General features: G+C 42.0%; 1 protein-coding gene across 9 annotated transcripts in view; it reads right to left on the reverse strand.

Moving 5' to 3' along the window:
* The window catches only part of LOC143281195 (cilia- and flagella-associated protein 70-like), a 69,487-nt gene that overhangs the window by 10,146 nt on the left and 44,341 nt on the right, over nucleotides 1-15,000 (reverse strand). For 4 of the 9 annotated variants that reach the window (XM_076586249.1, XM_076586253.1, XM_076586250.1 and 1 more), the window contains 7 exons: nucleotides 13,685-13,870; nucleotides 13,342-13,422; nucleotides 11,752-11,804; nucleotides 10,152-10,267; nucleotides 8,800-9,009; nucleotides 6,472-6,627; nucleotides 582-775 (listed from right to left, as the gene is read on the reverse strand). In XM_076586249.1, the coding sequence (XP_076442364.1) occupies nucleotides 582-775; nucleotides 6,472-6,627; nucleotides 8,800-9,009; nucleotides 10,152-10,267; nucleotides 11,752-11,804; nucleotides 13,342-13,422; nucleotides 13,685-13,870 (996 nt within the window). The remainder of the gene's footprint in view (nucleotides 1-581; nucleotides 776-6,471; nucleotides 6,628-8,799; nucleotides 9,010-10,151; nucleotides 10,268-11,751; nucleotides 11,805-13,341; nucleotides 13,423-13,684; nucleotides 13,871-15,000) is intronic. The other 5 variants (XM_076586254.1, XM_076586252.1, XM_076586251.1 and 2 more) reach the window with 5 other exon arrangements.

Below are 15,000 nucleotides of genomic sequence, written 5' to 3' on the forward strand. Positions count from 1 at the left end.
GTTTGTCATATACAATTCTCTTTTGGTCACACATGTAGAAAAATTTGGTGGATTCGTGAAGGCACATCACATACATCCATGCACACTCAAAAAAGTATATCCCCACACACATACACACACACACACACACACACACACTGATACACTCCACTATATGTATTGTATTCACTCATTGTGTGTTTAATTAACCACCATTTAATTTTTTAGCTGATAATAAATAATAAGACAGATTTTTCCTCCATATCTATTCATCTATCAATCAATCAATCTATCTATCTGTCTGTCTATCTATACATATATACAAATATCCCACATGCTTAACTTGAATAATAAACGAGTGAAAGAAGCAAAGAAAAAAGTTTAAGAAAAAGCAAAAACTGTGGTTCACTGACATGCTGTCTTAGGCTTCTTGATTTTTACATTAATTTTTTTTTTTTTTCAAAATCAGGGTCGTGATATTTCACTTTCACCCCCCCCCCCCAGACCCCCCACCACACTCATCCACCCTCAACGCACCCTCACACACACCACACAACCACCCCGTCTCCCCCCACACAACCAACCACACCCCCATGACTCACAGGAATGGCCTTGACCTCCAGCAGCCAGTCCACGGCCTGCATGTAGATGCTCATGGCGGGCACGGGGGTAGGCTCACGGGGTGGCTCGTCCAGGTCAGTCATGACGGGCGTGCCCCGCGCCGACCCCTTCTTGTGGCTGCCGGGACGCGATGGGGACAGCGACTTGCCTGCAGACACCGGCGGCACTACAGACCCTGGTGAGGCCATGCAGGGCAGGGCAGGGCAGGGCAGGGAAAAGGTTGTGGGGGTGGTGGTGGGGAGGGAAGGGGACGGGACGGGAGGGGCGATAGGGGGAGAGTGGAGGGGGTGGGGGGGGGGGGTAACAAGCGGAGGCAAGGGATATGCGTAGGAGTGCGGGATTGAAAGGGGAGAGGGATGGATGAGAGACAGTTCCCAAGGAACATGCATAGGAGGTGAGATGGAAAAGGGGGAGGGGTGGATAAGGAACAGTCCAAGGGAAGTGTGTAGTTCAGGATAGAAAGTGTAGAGGAATGGATAAAGAATAATCCCAAGTGACATGCACAGTTCGGTACAGAATGGGGAGAAGGATGGAAATGGAACAGTCCATAGGCCAAGCCAAAGGATGTAGGATGGAAAGGGGAGAGAGACGGATAACAAACAGTCCAACGGAAATGCATAGGAGGTGGGACAGAAAGGGGAGAGGGACGGATAACAAACAGTCCAACAGAAATGCATAGGAGGTGGGATAGAAAGGGGAGAGGGACGGATAACAAACAGTCCAACGGAAATGCATAGGAGGTGGGACAGAAAGGGGAGAGGTGTGGATAACAAACAGTCCAACAGAAATGCATAGGAGGTGGGATAGAAAGGGGAGAGGGACGGATAACAAACAGTCCAACGGAAATGCATAGGAGGTGGGATAGAAAGGGGAGAGGGACGGATTACAAACAGTCCAACAGAAATACATAGGAGGTGGGATAGAAAGGGGAGAGGGACGGATAAGGAACAGTCCCAAGAAACGTTGCAGGAGGTGGGGAGTGGAGTGGGCGGAGAGGGGCAGGGGCAGGGGACGACAGGTTACAACGATGGTGGAGTCAAGCAGCATGTACAGGTAGCAATGCCAAACAGGCCGGTCAGGGAAGGGAGTTTTGCAGGAGAAGGGGGAGGGAGGGGTGGGGTGTTGGTGGGGGGAGGGGGGTTGGGGGGAGGGGGAGGGGGTCACAGGGGGGGGGGGGGGAAGGAACAAGCAGAAACAATTGACATGCATAGACAGCAGGAAGTGGGGTAGAGAGGGTGGGGAGGAGAAGGGACAGGCAGGGGACAGAACCCAGGGTCATGCAAAGGAGGTTGGGTAGAAAGGGTGGACAGGGAAGCCGCGTTGAGTCAGGCAGCATGCACAGGCAGTCACAGGCAGGCAGGCAGGCAGGCAGGCATGGAAGGAGGGTGGTGCAGGCGACAACAGAGCAGAACGCATGCAGAGAAAGAAACACAATGGGTCACGTGAAAAGAACAAGAAAGAGTGTCAACAAAATGCAGCTTTCATTCTGTACAGACATAAAAACCCTCCACCATCCAAACAATTCATACACAAAATAACAATAACAACAAAAAACGAAAAACAAAAACAAATAAAAAAAAACCCACCAGCATACCATGAATCAGCTGCCAGCATAAGTTTCTCCCCCCACTCTTGATATTGTATAATAATGTATTGTACTGGTTTGCATTTGATATGTATTGCATTTCTTTTTCTCACAACAGCTTTCTCTGTATAAAATCTGAACTGCTCTCGCAGGGCAGAGCGCATTGTGTGACAGTGCCGTGCCACAAGAGATTTCATCACGGTTGGATGCGATGACTTTCATTTTGTGTGTCTCAAAACTGACACCTGGAAGTAACTGGAAACTGCTGAATTTAACTTATTGAACCTGACAGGAGAGAAGGAGAACAAACTTCATGTTGTTCCGACTGATGCTGACAGCAAGCACCGCAGGAAGAAATGGGGGAACAGCAGAACAACAAAAGAGGAATACAATGCTTCCTGATTCCTGAAAGCAAGCAGATGATTATTATGATCAACAACCATATGCAATACAATGGTCATCATCATTTCAGAATTCCCTCTTTTGCTGAAGGCACACATGCAATACAATGGTCATCATCATTTCAGAATTCCCTCTTTTGCTGAAAGCATATCTGAATACATAAGGATTCCCTGCAATCTTAAAAAAAAACAACACGTCAGTATGGCAGTGAACATGGTCCTTGATGTCATCTTGCTGTTATACACAAATGTCTCAAACTTCTCATGTGTTTTTCCTTACATGTGCATGTGTCAACATGCAATCTGAAAAAGCAACAACAGTATATCTATGTATTTTTTTCCACATCAATCTGCCACGGACACCTGCCAAGGCTGTAAAGCAAACCAGGGCTGAATGGCTTTAGCAGCTCATAGACCATGATTCTTCTTCTTCGTTCGTGGGCTGCAACTCCCATGTTCACTTGTATGTACACGAGTGGGCTTTTACATGCATAACCGTTTTTACCCCATCATGTAGGCAGCCATACTCCGTTGTCATGGGTGTGCATGCTGGGTATGTTCTTGTTTCCATAAACCACCGAACGCTGTCATGGATTACAGGATCTTTAACGAGCATATCTGATCTTCTGCTTGCATATACACATGAAGGGGGTTCAGGCACAAGCAGGTTTGCACATATGTTTACCTGGGAGATCAGACCATGATAAAAAGTCAGAAGTACAAGAGAAAAAAACACTGGTACCAAGAGGAAAAACAGCTCTGTACAATGCATCATGAGAAATGTGCAAGGAAAAATAAACAAGTTTTACATGTCAAATCCAGAGACCTGGCATTTCTTATCATTTAAAATTTCATCAAAGAAGTCAAAAGCTCAGCTCACAAATCAAAGGAACCCAAGAGAAATGTAGAACACTGTCAATGAACTGGCATCTTGCCACATGTCTAGCTTGGTGACTGTGTCTTCATCATGACTGCTCTAGCACAACTGGCCTATACAGCTTGTAGTCACATATTTTCACACGCATACAGAAGCATTAAATGTCGCACACACACACACACACACTCTCTCTCTCTCTCTCTCTCTCTCTCACTCACGTGCGCACACACACCCTCTCACAAGCACATACACATGCATATATACATTTACTCACGTCTCTCAAGCAACCTTTCCCTCACCCCACCGCCCCCCCCCCCACTCACTCACCATAATAATTCATTACCCATTGAGACCAATCAACCAACGCCACCCCCAGCAACACCCCCACCCCTTACACCCTACCCCCCTAAAGGGTAGAATAACAGTAACAATAACTAAACAGTACACTCATTATATATATATATATATATATATATATATATATATATATATATATATATATATATATACACACACATAATAAAAGAGAAGAAAAAATGAAAAAAAGAAACAAAGACAGACCTGCTCAAGCACACAATACAACAATGCAAGGAAGAGAACACTGATAAAAAAAATATAAAAAACAAAACAACATGCAGCATGCAGACCCCAATGAATGCACAGTAAAGACAACAGCAGGGCAAGGGAAAGCTCAGGTCAAGTACTTGGGGTACACGGTCCCTGTCTACAAGTATACATGGTGCACAGATAAAATTATATTACTAAAAAACAAAAAAAAACAGCCGGTCAAAGTGCCAGTGCAGTGGCCAGTGCCATTAAGGTGCTGCTTATACAGTATGCTTCCATGCTCAGTTACAAACTGTTTGCCCACCCTGAAAGACCGGAGAAAAAGACAGAGAGTGAGAAATGCCCAAACAGAAAGGACAGACAGACAGAGACACAGGGAGTGAGAGAGAGGGTGAGAAGGTTCTAATAATAATAATAATAATAATGGTATTTATATGGCGCTGAATCTTGTGCAGAGACAAATCAAAGCGCTTTCGCACCAATCATTCACACGCATGCATAACTCTAAAAATGAAGAAACTGAAGACAAGGAAGAGGCAGGGAAGGAAGGCTATTTTGGGAAGAGGTGGGTTTTAAGGCCAGACTTGAAAGAGCTGAGTGCGGAGACTTGACGAAACGAAAGAGGAAGTTCATTTCAATTGCAAGGTCTACAGACAGAGAAAGAAAGGAGGCAGAAAGAGAGACAGACAGACAGGCTGAGACACAGTAGAGATAGAGGGAGAGTGGTGGAGAGGAGAGAGACAAAGAGACAAAGAGAGACAGAAGGAGCCAGAGAAGGAGACAGAGAGAGACCAAGAGGGATAGACGGGGAGAGAGGCAGACAGAGAGAGAAAGAAAAGAAGAAGAAGAAGAAGAAAAGAGAGAGAAAAAAAAGGAGAGAACACAACTAGCAGTTTTGGCATAGCTTCTCACAAATAAATCGTGTGAAGCATAATCAAAAGTCCCCAATGAGCATGTCACAAACACGCGTCTGTTAAAAAATAACGTCATTAAAACAAACAGCTTCTAAATGCACTAAACATGTATCTCCTCTCTTTTTAGGAAATAAAGCATTTGTCTGCTCTCTTTTAAGTATCCCTGTTCATTATGTAATATGTGTGGAGCATTCTTTTTTTTTCTTCTTTTTTTTTTTCTTTTAAAGATTTTTCAGGACAAAATAAAAAGTGAAAATAATAAACGTCTATCAAACTGATAGCAAGTACGAGTAAACACCATGCCTGCAAATAATACAAAAGGAAAAACTATTATTTCTTCACATGTGTAATAACACACAACCACAAGAGACCTGACATTTTGTTGCAGATGGAATACTAAGGCCACATTTCGTTTCTGTTATTTCTTCTTGTTTTTTTCAGTACAGCACTGTTTTTCCCTATGTGAGACCAAGGATGATCTCTAAATCCGTTTCTCTAGGTGAAATTTGGTGTGCTCTCCTCGGGGAGAGCATGTTGCCACAATGCAGTGCCACCCACATATATACTGCACACAGGACCTCAGATCATCGTCTTATCCACATGTCTTATAGTAATACCTATTTCTTTCTTTAAATATGCAAAAGTTCATTATAATATTTGTATTTGTATTTATATTTCTTTTTATCACAATAGATTTCTCTGTGTGAAATTCGGGCTACACTACAGCGCCACCCATTTTTTTGTATATTTTCCTGCGTGCAGTTTTATTTGATTTTCCTATCAAAGTGGATTTTTCTACAGAATTTTGCCTGGAACAACCCTTTTGTTGCCGTGGGTTCTTTTATGTGCGCTAAGTGCATGCTGCACACGGGGCCTCGGTTTTATCATCTCATCCGAATGACTAGCATTCAGACCACCACTCAAGGTCTAGTGGAGGAGGAGAAAATATCGGCGGCTGAGCCGTGATTCGAACCAGCGCGCTCAGATTCTCTCGCTTCCTAGGTGGACGCGTTACCTCTAGGCCATCACTAATATGAAAATCTTTACTGTTATTTTCATTATTATTCTTATAATCATCATCATTAACATTATCATTGCTGTCGCTGTTGTGGTACCAGTTTAATATCATCATCTTAGATGAATAGACTATAAACAAATAAACAATCTCTGTTGTGGTTATTTTTATCATCTTCATCAAAATAATCATCATCACGTTACTAATATGACCAAAAAAAAAAAAAAAAAAAAGTGCAAGTGTGCAGTTAAGTGGAAGTGGGAGACTTTTAGTGACAGGGGAATCTCTCTCTCTCTCTCTCTCTTTATATATATATATATATATATATATATATATATATATATATTATACATATATATATAAGAAATAAAAAAAAACCCAAAACCCCAAAACAAACAATAACAATCATGGGTGCCATACTGCACACACACACACACACACACACACACACACACACACACACACACACGCCCCTTGTGCGGCACAGCCAACAAACCCATGTCAGTCCTCACCCCGCTTGCCCGCCGAGTGCTTATTGACTTTGGCATGCGACATCGACTTTGCAGAGGTGGTGGGGGAGCGTTCTGTGGTGGGGGTGGGTTGCTTAATGTCCAGCGCTGGAACAGACAGCCCGCCCTCTGACGCCGCCACCCCCTGCTCCACTTCGCCTACGGAGGGAGGGACAGAGCACAGGGCGTCACACACACATAGCTCCTCTACTTCAGCGCAGGCTGGAAGCTTCTTCTCTTCTCTCTCTCTCTCTTTGTATTTTGTCTTTCTTGCTATGATATTATTTTGTTCTCTCTGTCTTCTTCTTCTTTTTTTTTTTAATTCATTTTATATTTGTTTTGTTTAATTTACTTCTTCTTATTATTATCATTATTAGTTGTAGTAGTAGCATTATTGCATTTCTGTTTTTTGGTTTTCTTTTGTTTGCTTGCTTAATTTCTTTGCCCTGAGGGCCAGATGAAAAAACAACAACATGCCCTTGCTTATTCCACTTCCATCGTTAAAGAAAATTCATTAATTCATTCAAAATTCTTTCTCTCTCTCTCTGTGGCAGCAGGCATGGGGAAACGGTGTGTGAGAGATGTGACATGATGCAGGTAGATTCTGTCATAGATGCGATTCAGAATGGAGGTTACGGTTGGAAAACTCAAGGATCAAGAAAAGTCGCTCGTTCTCTCGCTCTGGTCAGGCAAAGCGACAGAAATGTCAGCTTCCCCCAGTACTGGTTTGTTTTTTTTCTATTCATTTTTTTTTTGCAACAATAAACTTTAGAGTATTTGTGGGGGTGTATGTTAAAGAGGGAGTAAAATAAAAGTTTTCAAAACAAGCCAACGCATTAGCAAACTGACCAATTTTGACAGAACTTCTATTGTTAAATTGTAAGGTCATTGCACTGACAGCTGTCATCAACGGAGTCTGACCTATATCGTCAGCAAGGCCGATGCTGCAGGAATGAAAAATATATGAATAAAACTGATAATTAAAAAAACAAAAAAACTAAACTTGGAGTTTGAACACACACTGCCCCACACAATGATCTTTATGTTCTGGGTAGTAAGGCAATGTTGCTGATTTCGGAAAAAAATTTCCCAGTCTTCATTTTTTTAGCAGAATACATCATGAAAATAGAAACGTTGAACAACTGTCTCACTTTTTGCCATCACATTCTCACAACAAAAGAATCAGACATTTAGGAAACGTTTTGTTCTAACGAACTGCGCCACTGTCGATGGCCAGCAGAGAAATCCACTTCCAGCCTGAAGCAGTAATTGTACAAAGCACAATGTACCCAACAGCTACAAGCACGCTATATGATACAACGAAGCGTCTACCATGCAATGTGTCATGGAATGGGTATGGTTACTACATGTCTACTATCATGAGGATATGTATTCTTCACTGATATAAATGGTACACCAACACACACAAAGCATTCATTTACCGCATTTATGATAACAGTCTCTGTTGGATGTCTATAGCCCTCAACACTTTCATAATCACTTTACTTCAATTCTGCTCCTTTTATCTCACAGACACGGGGACCATAAATTGAAAAACCATGAAGCTAAGTCATATATGTAATACTGTATGCCTTAGAATTCCAAAACCATGACATAAAGAGGCACTGATTTCAAAACTGATTTGCAGGCAACTGCATGTCAAAAGCAAGCCAACAGAGACAGTCACATGAAAACAAACAAAACGAACAAAAGAAAAAAACTAACAAGCGAACATATATACATCAATCAATCAATCAAATAAATTCCTTACTGAATAAATCAATACAGTAACATTCTCACTTTTGATAAACACTAGACAAGTCTGATCTAACCAAAATTTTTACTTTTTGACAGTTAGCAGATTGCCTACATTCTTTCAGGAATAAACTGTTAAAGAAATAACCTATATCCTTTTGGGAATAAAGTGTTACCAAAACAGCCTATATTCTCTTTTGGGGAACAAACTGTTTACAAATGTACTTATTTGGGAATATACTTTTAACAAAACAGCCTATAGTCTTTGGGGAATAAGCTGTTAACAAAGTGGCCCATACCCTGCAGGGAATAAAATCAAACTAAGGAGGAGAAAAAAAGCTTGGTCTAATGGGAAGGAATACATGTCACAGAATGTGTACCTATACACACAACATCTGACACTCTAAGGAGTACATGTCACCGAAGTGTGTACCTATACACACAACATCTGGCACTCTAGGAAGTATACGTCACTGAAGTGTGTACCTATAAACACAACATCTGACACTCTAGGGAGTACACGTCACTGAAGTGTGTACCTATACACACAACATCTGACACACAAACCAGACACACCACCGTCTGCCTGTGGAGATTCTGTGGCTGATCTTCCTTCCTTCTCCTTCTCTGCCTTCTCCTTCTCCTCCTTCTCCTTCCTCTCCTTCTCCTGCTCCTCTTCGCGAGCAGCCCGAGCGATGGCGGCAGCGTGCGCCATGTTCAGCCTGTTGGCCTCCAGGTAGGCCATTTCTGCCCCGATGTCGTTGCTGATGGCGTCGTAGAACAGACCTGGGGACACACAGCAGGGGGAGAACAGAGTCAAGGCAAGGCAAGGCAAGGCAAGCAAGAAGTTTAATTCACAAGCCCCCTGGGGGAATTGAAACAGTACAAACATACATCTTTCACACATGCCAATTATCATAAAAATGACAAGGCAGATCAATAAGTGGTAGCACTTTCTTTCTTTTTCTCCCCTCTCGTGTCTCTCTATCCCTCAATCTGCCAGCAAAATACAGAATTTTGCTGGCTCCAAAGCAGAATGATGGAAGTCACCCGATATCAATGCCAAGTCAATACATGGGAAATAACTCATATCCACCACCCCTCTAATACTGAATTCTGCTGGCTCTAAAGCAACTCATACCCACCACCCGTCTTTTAATTAAAGGCTGGACTACGATGTTCAGAACCTTTCAAATTCATTCATGCACTAAAAAGTGTTGATCTGTGTGGGCAGGATCCTAATCCTATGCCTCTTAATGTTCTGTCTTTGGGTTGATCCAGATTGCCTGATAAATGGTTGATATTCCTCTCCCTTGTTTTGCAAACAATGAAGGGGCTGTGGCACAGAAGACGTTTTTCCCAGCAATGTATGTGGATGGTAGAGTGCCTTCAGGATAGTTCTACACTCGCAAATGAGCACCCACTGCAGTGAAAAGATGAACTCTGCTTCATCTACTCATTTACTGTGCTGATGAAAGACTCCATCGGTATTCCTTTCCTGTCTTGAAATTAGTATCTTTTTTCTTTCTCTTCTTGTTGTTCAAGAGACTTTTTGCGTGCACTGAACCAGTCTGTAAAAGGAACAAATGTGAGAAACCAACTATCCACAAATCATGCACCTTACAGTTTTAGGTTCAGTTTTGATGAGGTGTTAAAGGCTGCATATTGTGCATACTGATTCATATACACTACATCACATTACCTGAAATGAGATATTTTTAGAAAAGGAGCAGATGTCTGACCTACAAACACAAACCCAATGCAATGATCAAAACCTTGAGAAAGCTTCCCTTTATATCGTATGCAACATTATTCTGTGTTTTCAGTTTTAAGGAGGTGTCAGAGCATGTGGTCTGATCCATATACACTACCCTCATCTGCATGAACACGAAAATGAAATGGAATAAACAAACAAAAAAGTCACCCACCGAACATGGTCCATGCTAAGATGTTCTTGGGCTCAACGTTGGTGGCCGCTTCAAAGAAGGTTTCCGCCGCCTCGTTTCGCTCGGCCAGTGTGCACACCACTCCATACAGCATCAGCCTGCCAGCACCAACAACAGTTGTATTGTAGTTCTCTTTTTGTCACAACACATTTCTCTGAGTCAAATTCAGGCTGCCGTCCCCACGGAGAGCGCATTACTGTACTACAGCGCCACCCATTTTTTAAAATTTTTTTCTTGCGTGCAGTTTTATTTGTTTTTCCTATCGAAGTGGATTTTTCTACAGAATTTTGCCAGGAACAACCCTTTTGTTGCCATGGGTTCTTTTACATGCGCTAAGTGCTTGCTGCATATGGGACCTCAGTTTATCATCTCATCTGAATAACTAGTGTCCAGACCACCACTCAAGGTCTAGTGGAGGGGGGCGGGGGGGAGAAAATATCAGCGACTGAGCTGTGATTCGAACCAGCGCGCTCAGATTCTCTTGCTTCCTAGGCAGACGCGTTATCTCTAGGCCATCACTCCACTTGGGAAGTTATCGTCATGCATAGATGGAGATGGTGTGGTGGGCAGGGGTTCAATGGGGGGCCTTGGAGGGGGAGGTGCCACAGTTTGGGGGGCTGGAAGGTGACACCATTTTCTTGATTCTGTAACTGAAGAACAACAACAAGAGCAAGAAAAAGAACAAGTACAGCAAAAACAACAAGATGGCACTTGGAGCCATGCTGAGTAACACTGATTACTGTTAATAAATTACTTGATACCATAAATGTCATTTTCTAAAATGGACATAAATGGATTATCAATGATAAACAGTGCATGCATGTGTGTGTGTGTGTGTGTGTGTGTGTGTGTGTGTGTGAGTGAGTGAGTGAATGTTTGCATGTGTGCTTGCATGTGCACATGCCCATGCATCTCACCATCCGTGTGCCTGCATTTATGTTGCGCTATGCTTGCATGTATTGGGGACGAAAGGGAGAGAATCCAAAGTTTCAGGTACATGACAAATAACTTGGCATAATAGCCAAATGGTTAAAGCGCTGGACTTTCAATCTGAGGGTCCCGGTGTAACGTCCCAAATGTTTTCATTTGCGCATGCACAATCCATGTAATCCATGTCAGCGTTCCGTGGGTTATGGAAACAAGAACATACCCAGAATACACACCCTCGAAAAACGGAGTATGGAAGCCTACATGGCAGGGTAAATAAACAAAAAACAGTCACACACCTAAAATGTTACATGTCTGTATGTGTGTGTATGTGTGCGTGCCTGAAATCTGATTGAATTGACACAGGAAACAAATGATGAGCGCCCAGCGGCAGCCGTCAGTCAGCTCTACCCAGGTAGGCAGCCTGTTGTGCAAATGACCCCGTGTTTGTAAAGCGCTTAGAGCATGGTCTCCGACTGAAGATAGGCGCTATATAAGTATCCATATCAATCAATCAGTCAACTGTATTGGGTTTTTTTTAACCACACTGATGTTCACAGTGGAGTCAACAAACGACAGGTGCAATCCACCCAGTCTGCCGACACTCTCCAGCATCTTACTGCTTGTTGTCCTCCACCCCCATCTCCCCACTCACCCGTCCATGTGGCGCTGGTTGATGGAGATGCACTTGTGGAAGCACTCCTCTGCCTGCAAGCCACAAACACACACATGTCTAAGGTTATTCTTTCTTTGTACCTTCCCACTCTACAACAAACTTTTTTTTTTCCCCTTTTTTTTTTGGAGAACAGTTTTACTTAATCTTAACAGATCAACACCTTACAAAGCAATGAACTCAGAAAGCAAAAGAAAACATACAGAAAATCGCTCCTTACTAGGATTCAGTTTATATTTCAGCATGTTCAAATAAAAAGCATACACTCTTTTAAAAAGAATAATGTTTTTCTTTTTCAAAGAATAGTTTCTGTGCACACAAAAAAAAGAAGTAAAAGTGATGTACATTGAATGCAGGAGAAAAAAAGCTGATGGGGCAGCCTTCATGTTTCTTCTTCTTCTTCGTTTGTGGGCTGCAACTCCCATGTTCACTCATATGTACACGAATGGGCTCTTACATGTACGACCATTTTTACCCCGCCATGAAACCAGCCGTACTCCGCTTTTGGGGGTGTGCATGCTGGGTATATTCTTGTTTCCATAACCCACCGAACGCTGACATGGATTACGGGATATTTAATGTGTGTATTTAATCTTCTGTGTATACACACGAAGAGGGTTTAGGCACATGTAGGTCTGCACACATATTGACCTGGGAGATCGGAAAAAATCTCCACCATGTGCCGTTACAGAGATTCGAACCGGGGACCCTCAGATTGAAAGTCCAATGCTTTAACCACTTGGCTATTGTGCCTGTCAGTCTTCATGTTCAAAATCAGTCTTTGTAGAAAAAACAACAACAATAAAATAATCTAAAAATCCAAAAATCCAAAAAATCTAAGAATAGTTGTTGTTTTTTTAGAAAATGATAGTGACATAAAAGAGAAGATATGAAAAATGTGGGGAGAACAAGTACCAATATATACAGTGATATCTTTTATTGAAGTGTTCACCTTAAAAAATGAATCATACACAGAATGGGTCATCACAGTGGCTGCCTTCATATCAGACAAAATCAATGTATCAAATGAATGCAGACAAGCAGAAAGCATACACTGCAGCTCATTCCACAATTAACAAGTTGTATGGTGCCTTTATCATATCACACTAATGAAAGCACTGCAGTATCTTAATACGAGTAAGTGTAAAAATGAACAGAAATTAAACTGCTCACACACACCTATGCAAAGTAAAATAAAAATAACATGAATAAGATAACATAAGAATAAACAAATACGAAATGCAGTTGCTCAAGAAGATGTCACTGCATTCGAACAAATCCATTTTCGCCACACCACTTCTGCTAAGCAGATGCCTGACCAGCAGCACAGAAATAAAACAAAATACAAAAAAACCAAAAAAACCAAAAAACCACCATGAATAAAAAAAAACAACCAAACAGAGCACAAATATTAATAACAACAAAGATAACAATGATAAACAAATAAAGAAGAAAGCATGTGAAGAAGAAGGTATGGAGAAGAAGAAAGTATGCACTGACCATTATCATAAAAAAAAGTACCAATGTACTGTAATGCTAGGCACCACTTTACCTGTTCAGTAAGTCAGTTACCTTGGAAATGTTGTTGATGTAGAGGCAGAACGTGCCAAAGTCAAACCAGTTGTCTGCATCGACCTCATCCCGAACGATTCTCTGCAACAGGTTCAAGTAGGTGTCAAAGCATGCAAACTGATTCATATGTGCTACAACACATGTGCTAAAAAAAACCCAACAACAACAAAAACAAAGAGAAGCTGAGCAACAGTGACATTGCTGGATCCCTTCTTACACAGAAGGCAAAATTATTGTACTTTTGACAAGTCAGAACTCATGAAAGTTGTTCCAACACACACACACACACAAACACCCCACACACACCCACCTCCGACAACCTCCCCACCCCCAACACACTAACCTCCTGGTAGTACTTGGTGGCCAGATCAAAGTCCTTGTTGACCTCGGCCTCTCGGGCAAAGTGCTTCAGCTGTGCGTTGGTGGTGAGGGGCGGGGGGATGGGAGGCTGGTCCTCGATCTGCAGAACCTTGTTCAGGGACTCGTGCATCTGGTCCACTAGGTACACGTACAGCTCACTCAGGAACGTCTGTGTGTCACATCGCATCATTATTATCATTATTATTATTTTTGGTTGGTTGGTTTGGGTTTTTTTTGTTTGTTTTTTTTTTGTGAGGAAAGTGAATGTGTGTGTGTGTGTCTTCAATTTAACATTTTTCCACTTTATGTGATATTAGACCAACAAAAAAAAAAAAAAAAGTGGGGGGGGGGGGGGGGGGGGGGGGAGGGAATGTGTTTGTGTATGTGTGTGTGAGATCTTCAGTTTAACGTCTGTTCACTAGAAGTGTTATTAGATGGTGTGTGTGTGTGTGTGTGTTCAATAAATGTCTTTCCACTCAAATTGGTATTAGATGACAAATAAGAGAGGCAAGGCCTTCAAGCCTCACTTGTGATACACTTTAAAAAAAAATTCAAGCTTTTTATGTATTGAGTATAATTTCAAAATGTAATGTTTAAGAAGAGAAAGATCAGTTTAAAGCAAATTAACTCCCCTATCATTACAGAGTAATTTCCCTTTTTTACCACCTGCACCAAAACGTTTGCAAAATAAATAAAAATTCCATGCTTAGCAAAAGAAGTTCCTGTTTGAACAAAAAATGATAATCATGACCCCTCTTGTTGTTGTGTCAGAATAAGAGGTCAAAGTGCCAAGTTTAGAGAATACAAAAAATATAAATATAACAGTAAATGCAGTTTGCATATAAATAGACTTCTTTTTATTTTTTTTGTGTCCATCCCAGAGGTGCAATATTGTTTTAAACAAGACGACTGGACAGAACTGACTTTTTCCTATTTTTATACCAAATTTGGTGTCAACTGACAAAGCAGTTAAAGAGAAAATGTCAATGTTAAAGTTTACCATGGACACACAGACACACAGACACACAGACAGACAACCGAACACCGGGTTAAAACATAGACTCTTTGTTTACACAAGTGAGTCAAAGAAAAGGGGGTGGGGAGAGGGGGGATGGGGACTAGCAGTGGGGGGAGGGAAGGAGGGGCGAGGTGAGTGGGGGCAGAAGTGTGTGTGTGTGTGTGTGCGCATGCGGGGGGACGGGGGAGGGGGCAGGGGGGTGTTCAATAAACCTCTTTCTACTTTAAGTGATATCAGACGAGAAAAAAACACACCATAAGCAATATGTAAGAAACGCTAAA

The sequence above is a fragment of the Babylonia areolata genome, chromosome 4 (genome assembly GCF_041734735.1).
Source record: "Babylonia areolata isolate BAREFJ2019XMU chromosome 4, ASM4173473v1, whole genome shotgun sequence".
In the NCBI taxonomy this organism is placed as follows: domain Eukaryota; kingdom Metazoa; phylum Mollusca; class Gastropoda; order Neogastropoda; family Buccinidae; genus Babylonia; species Babylonia areolata.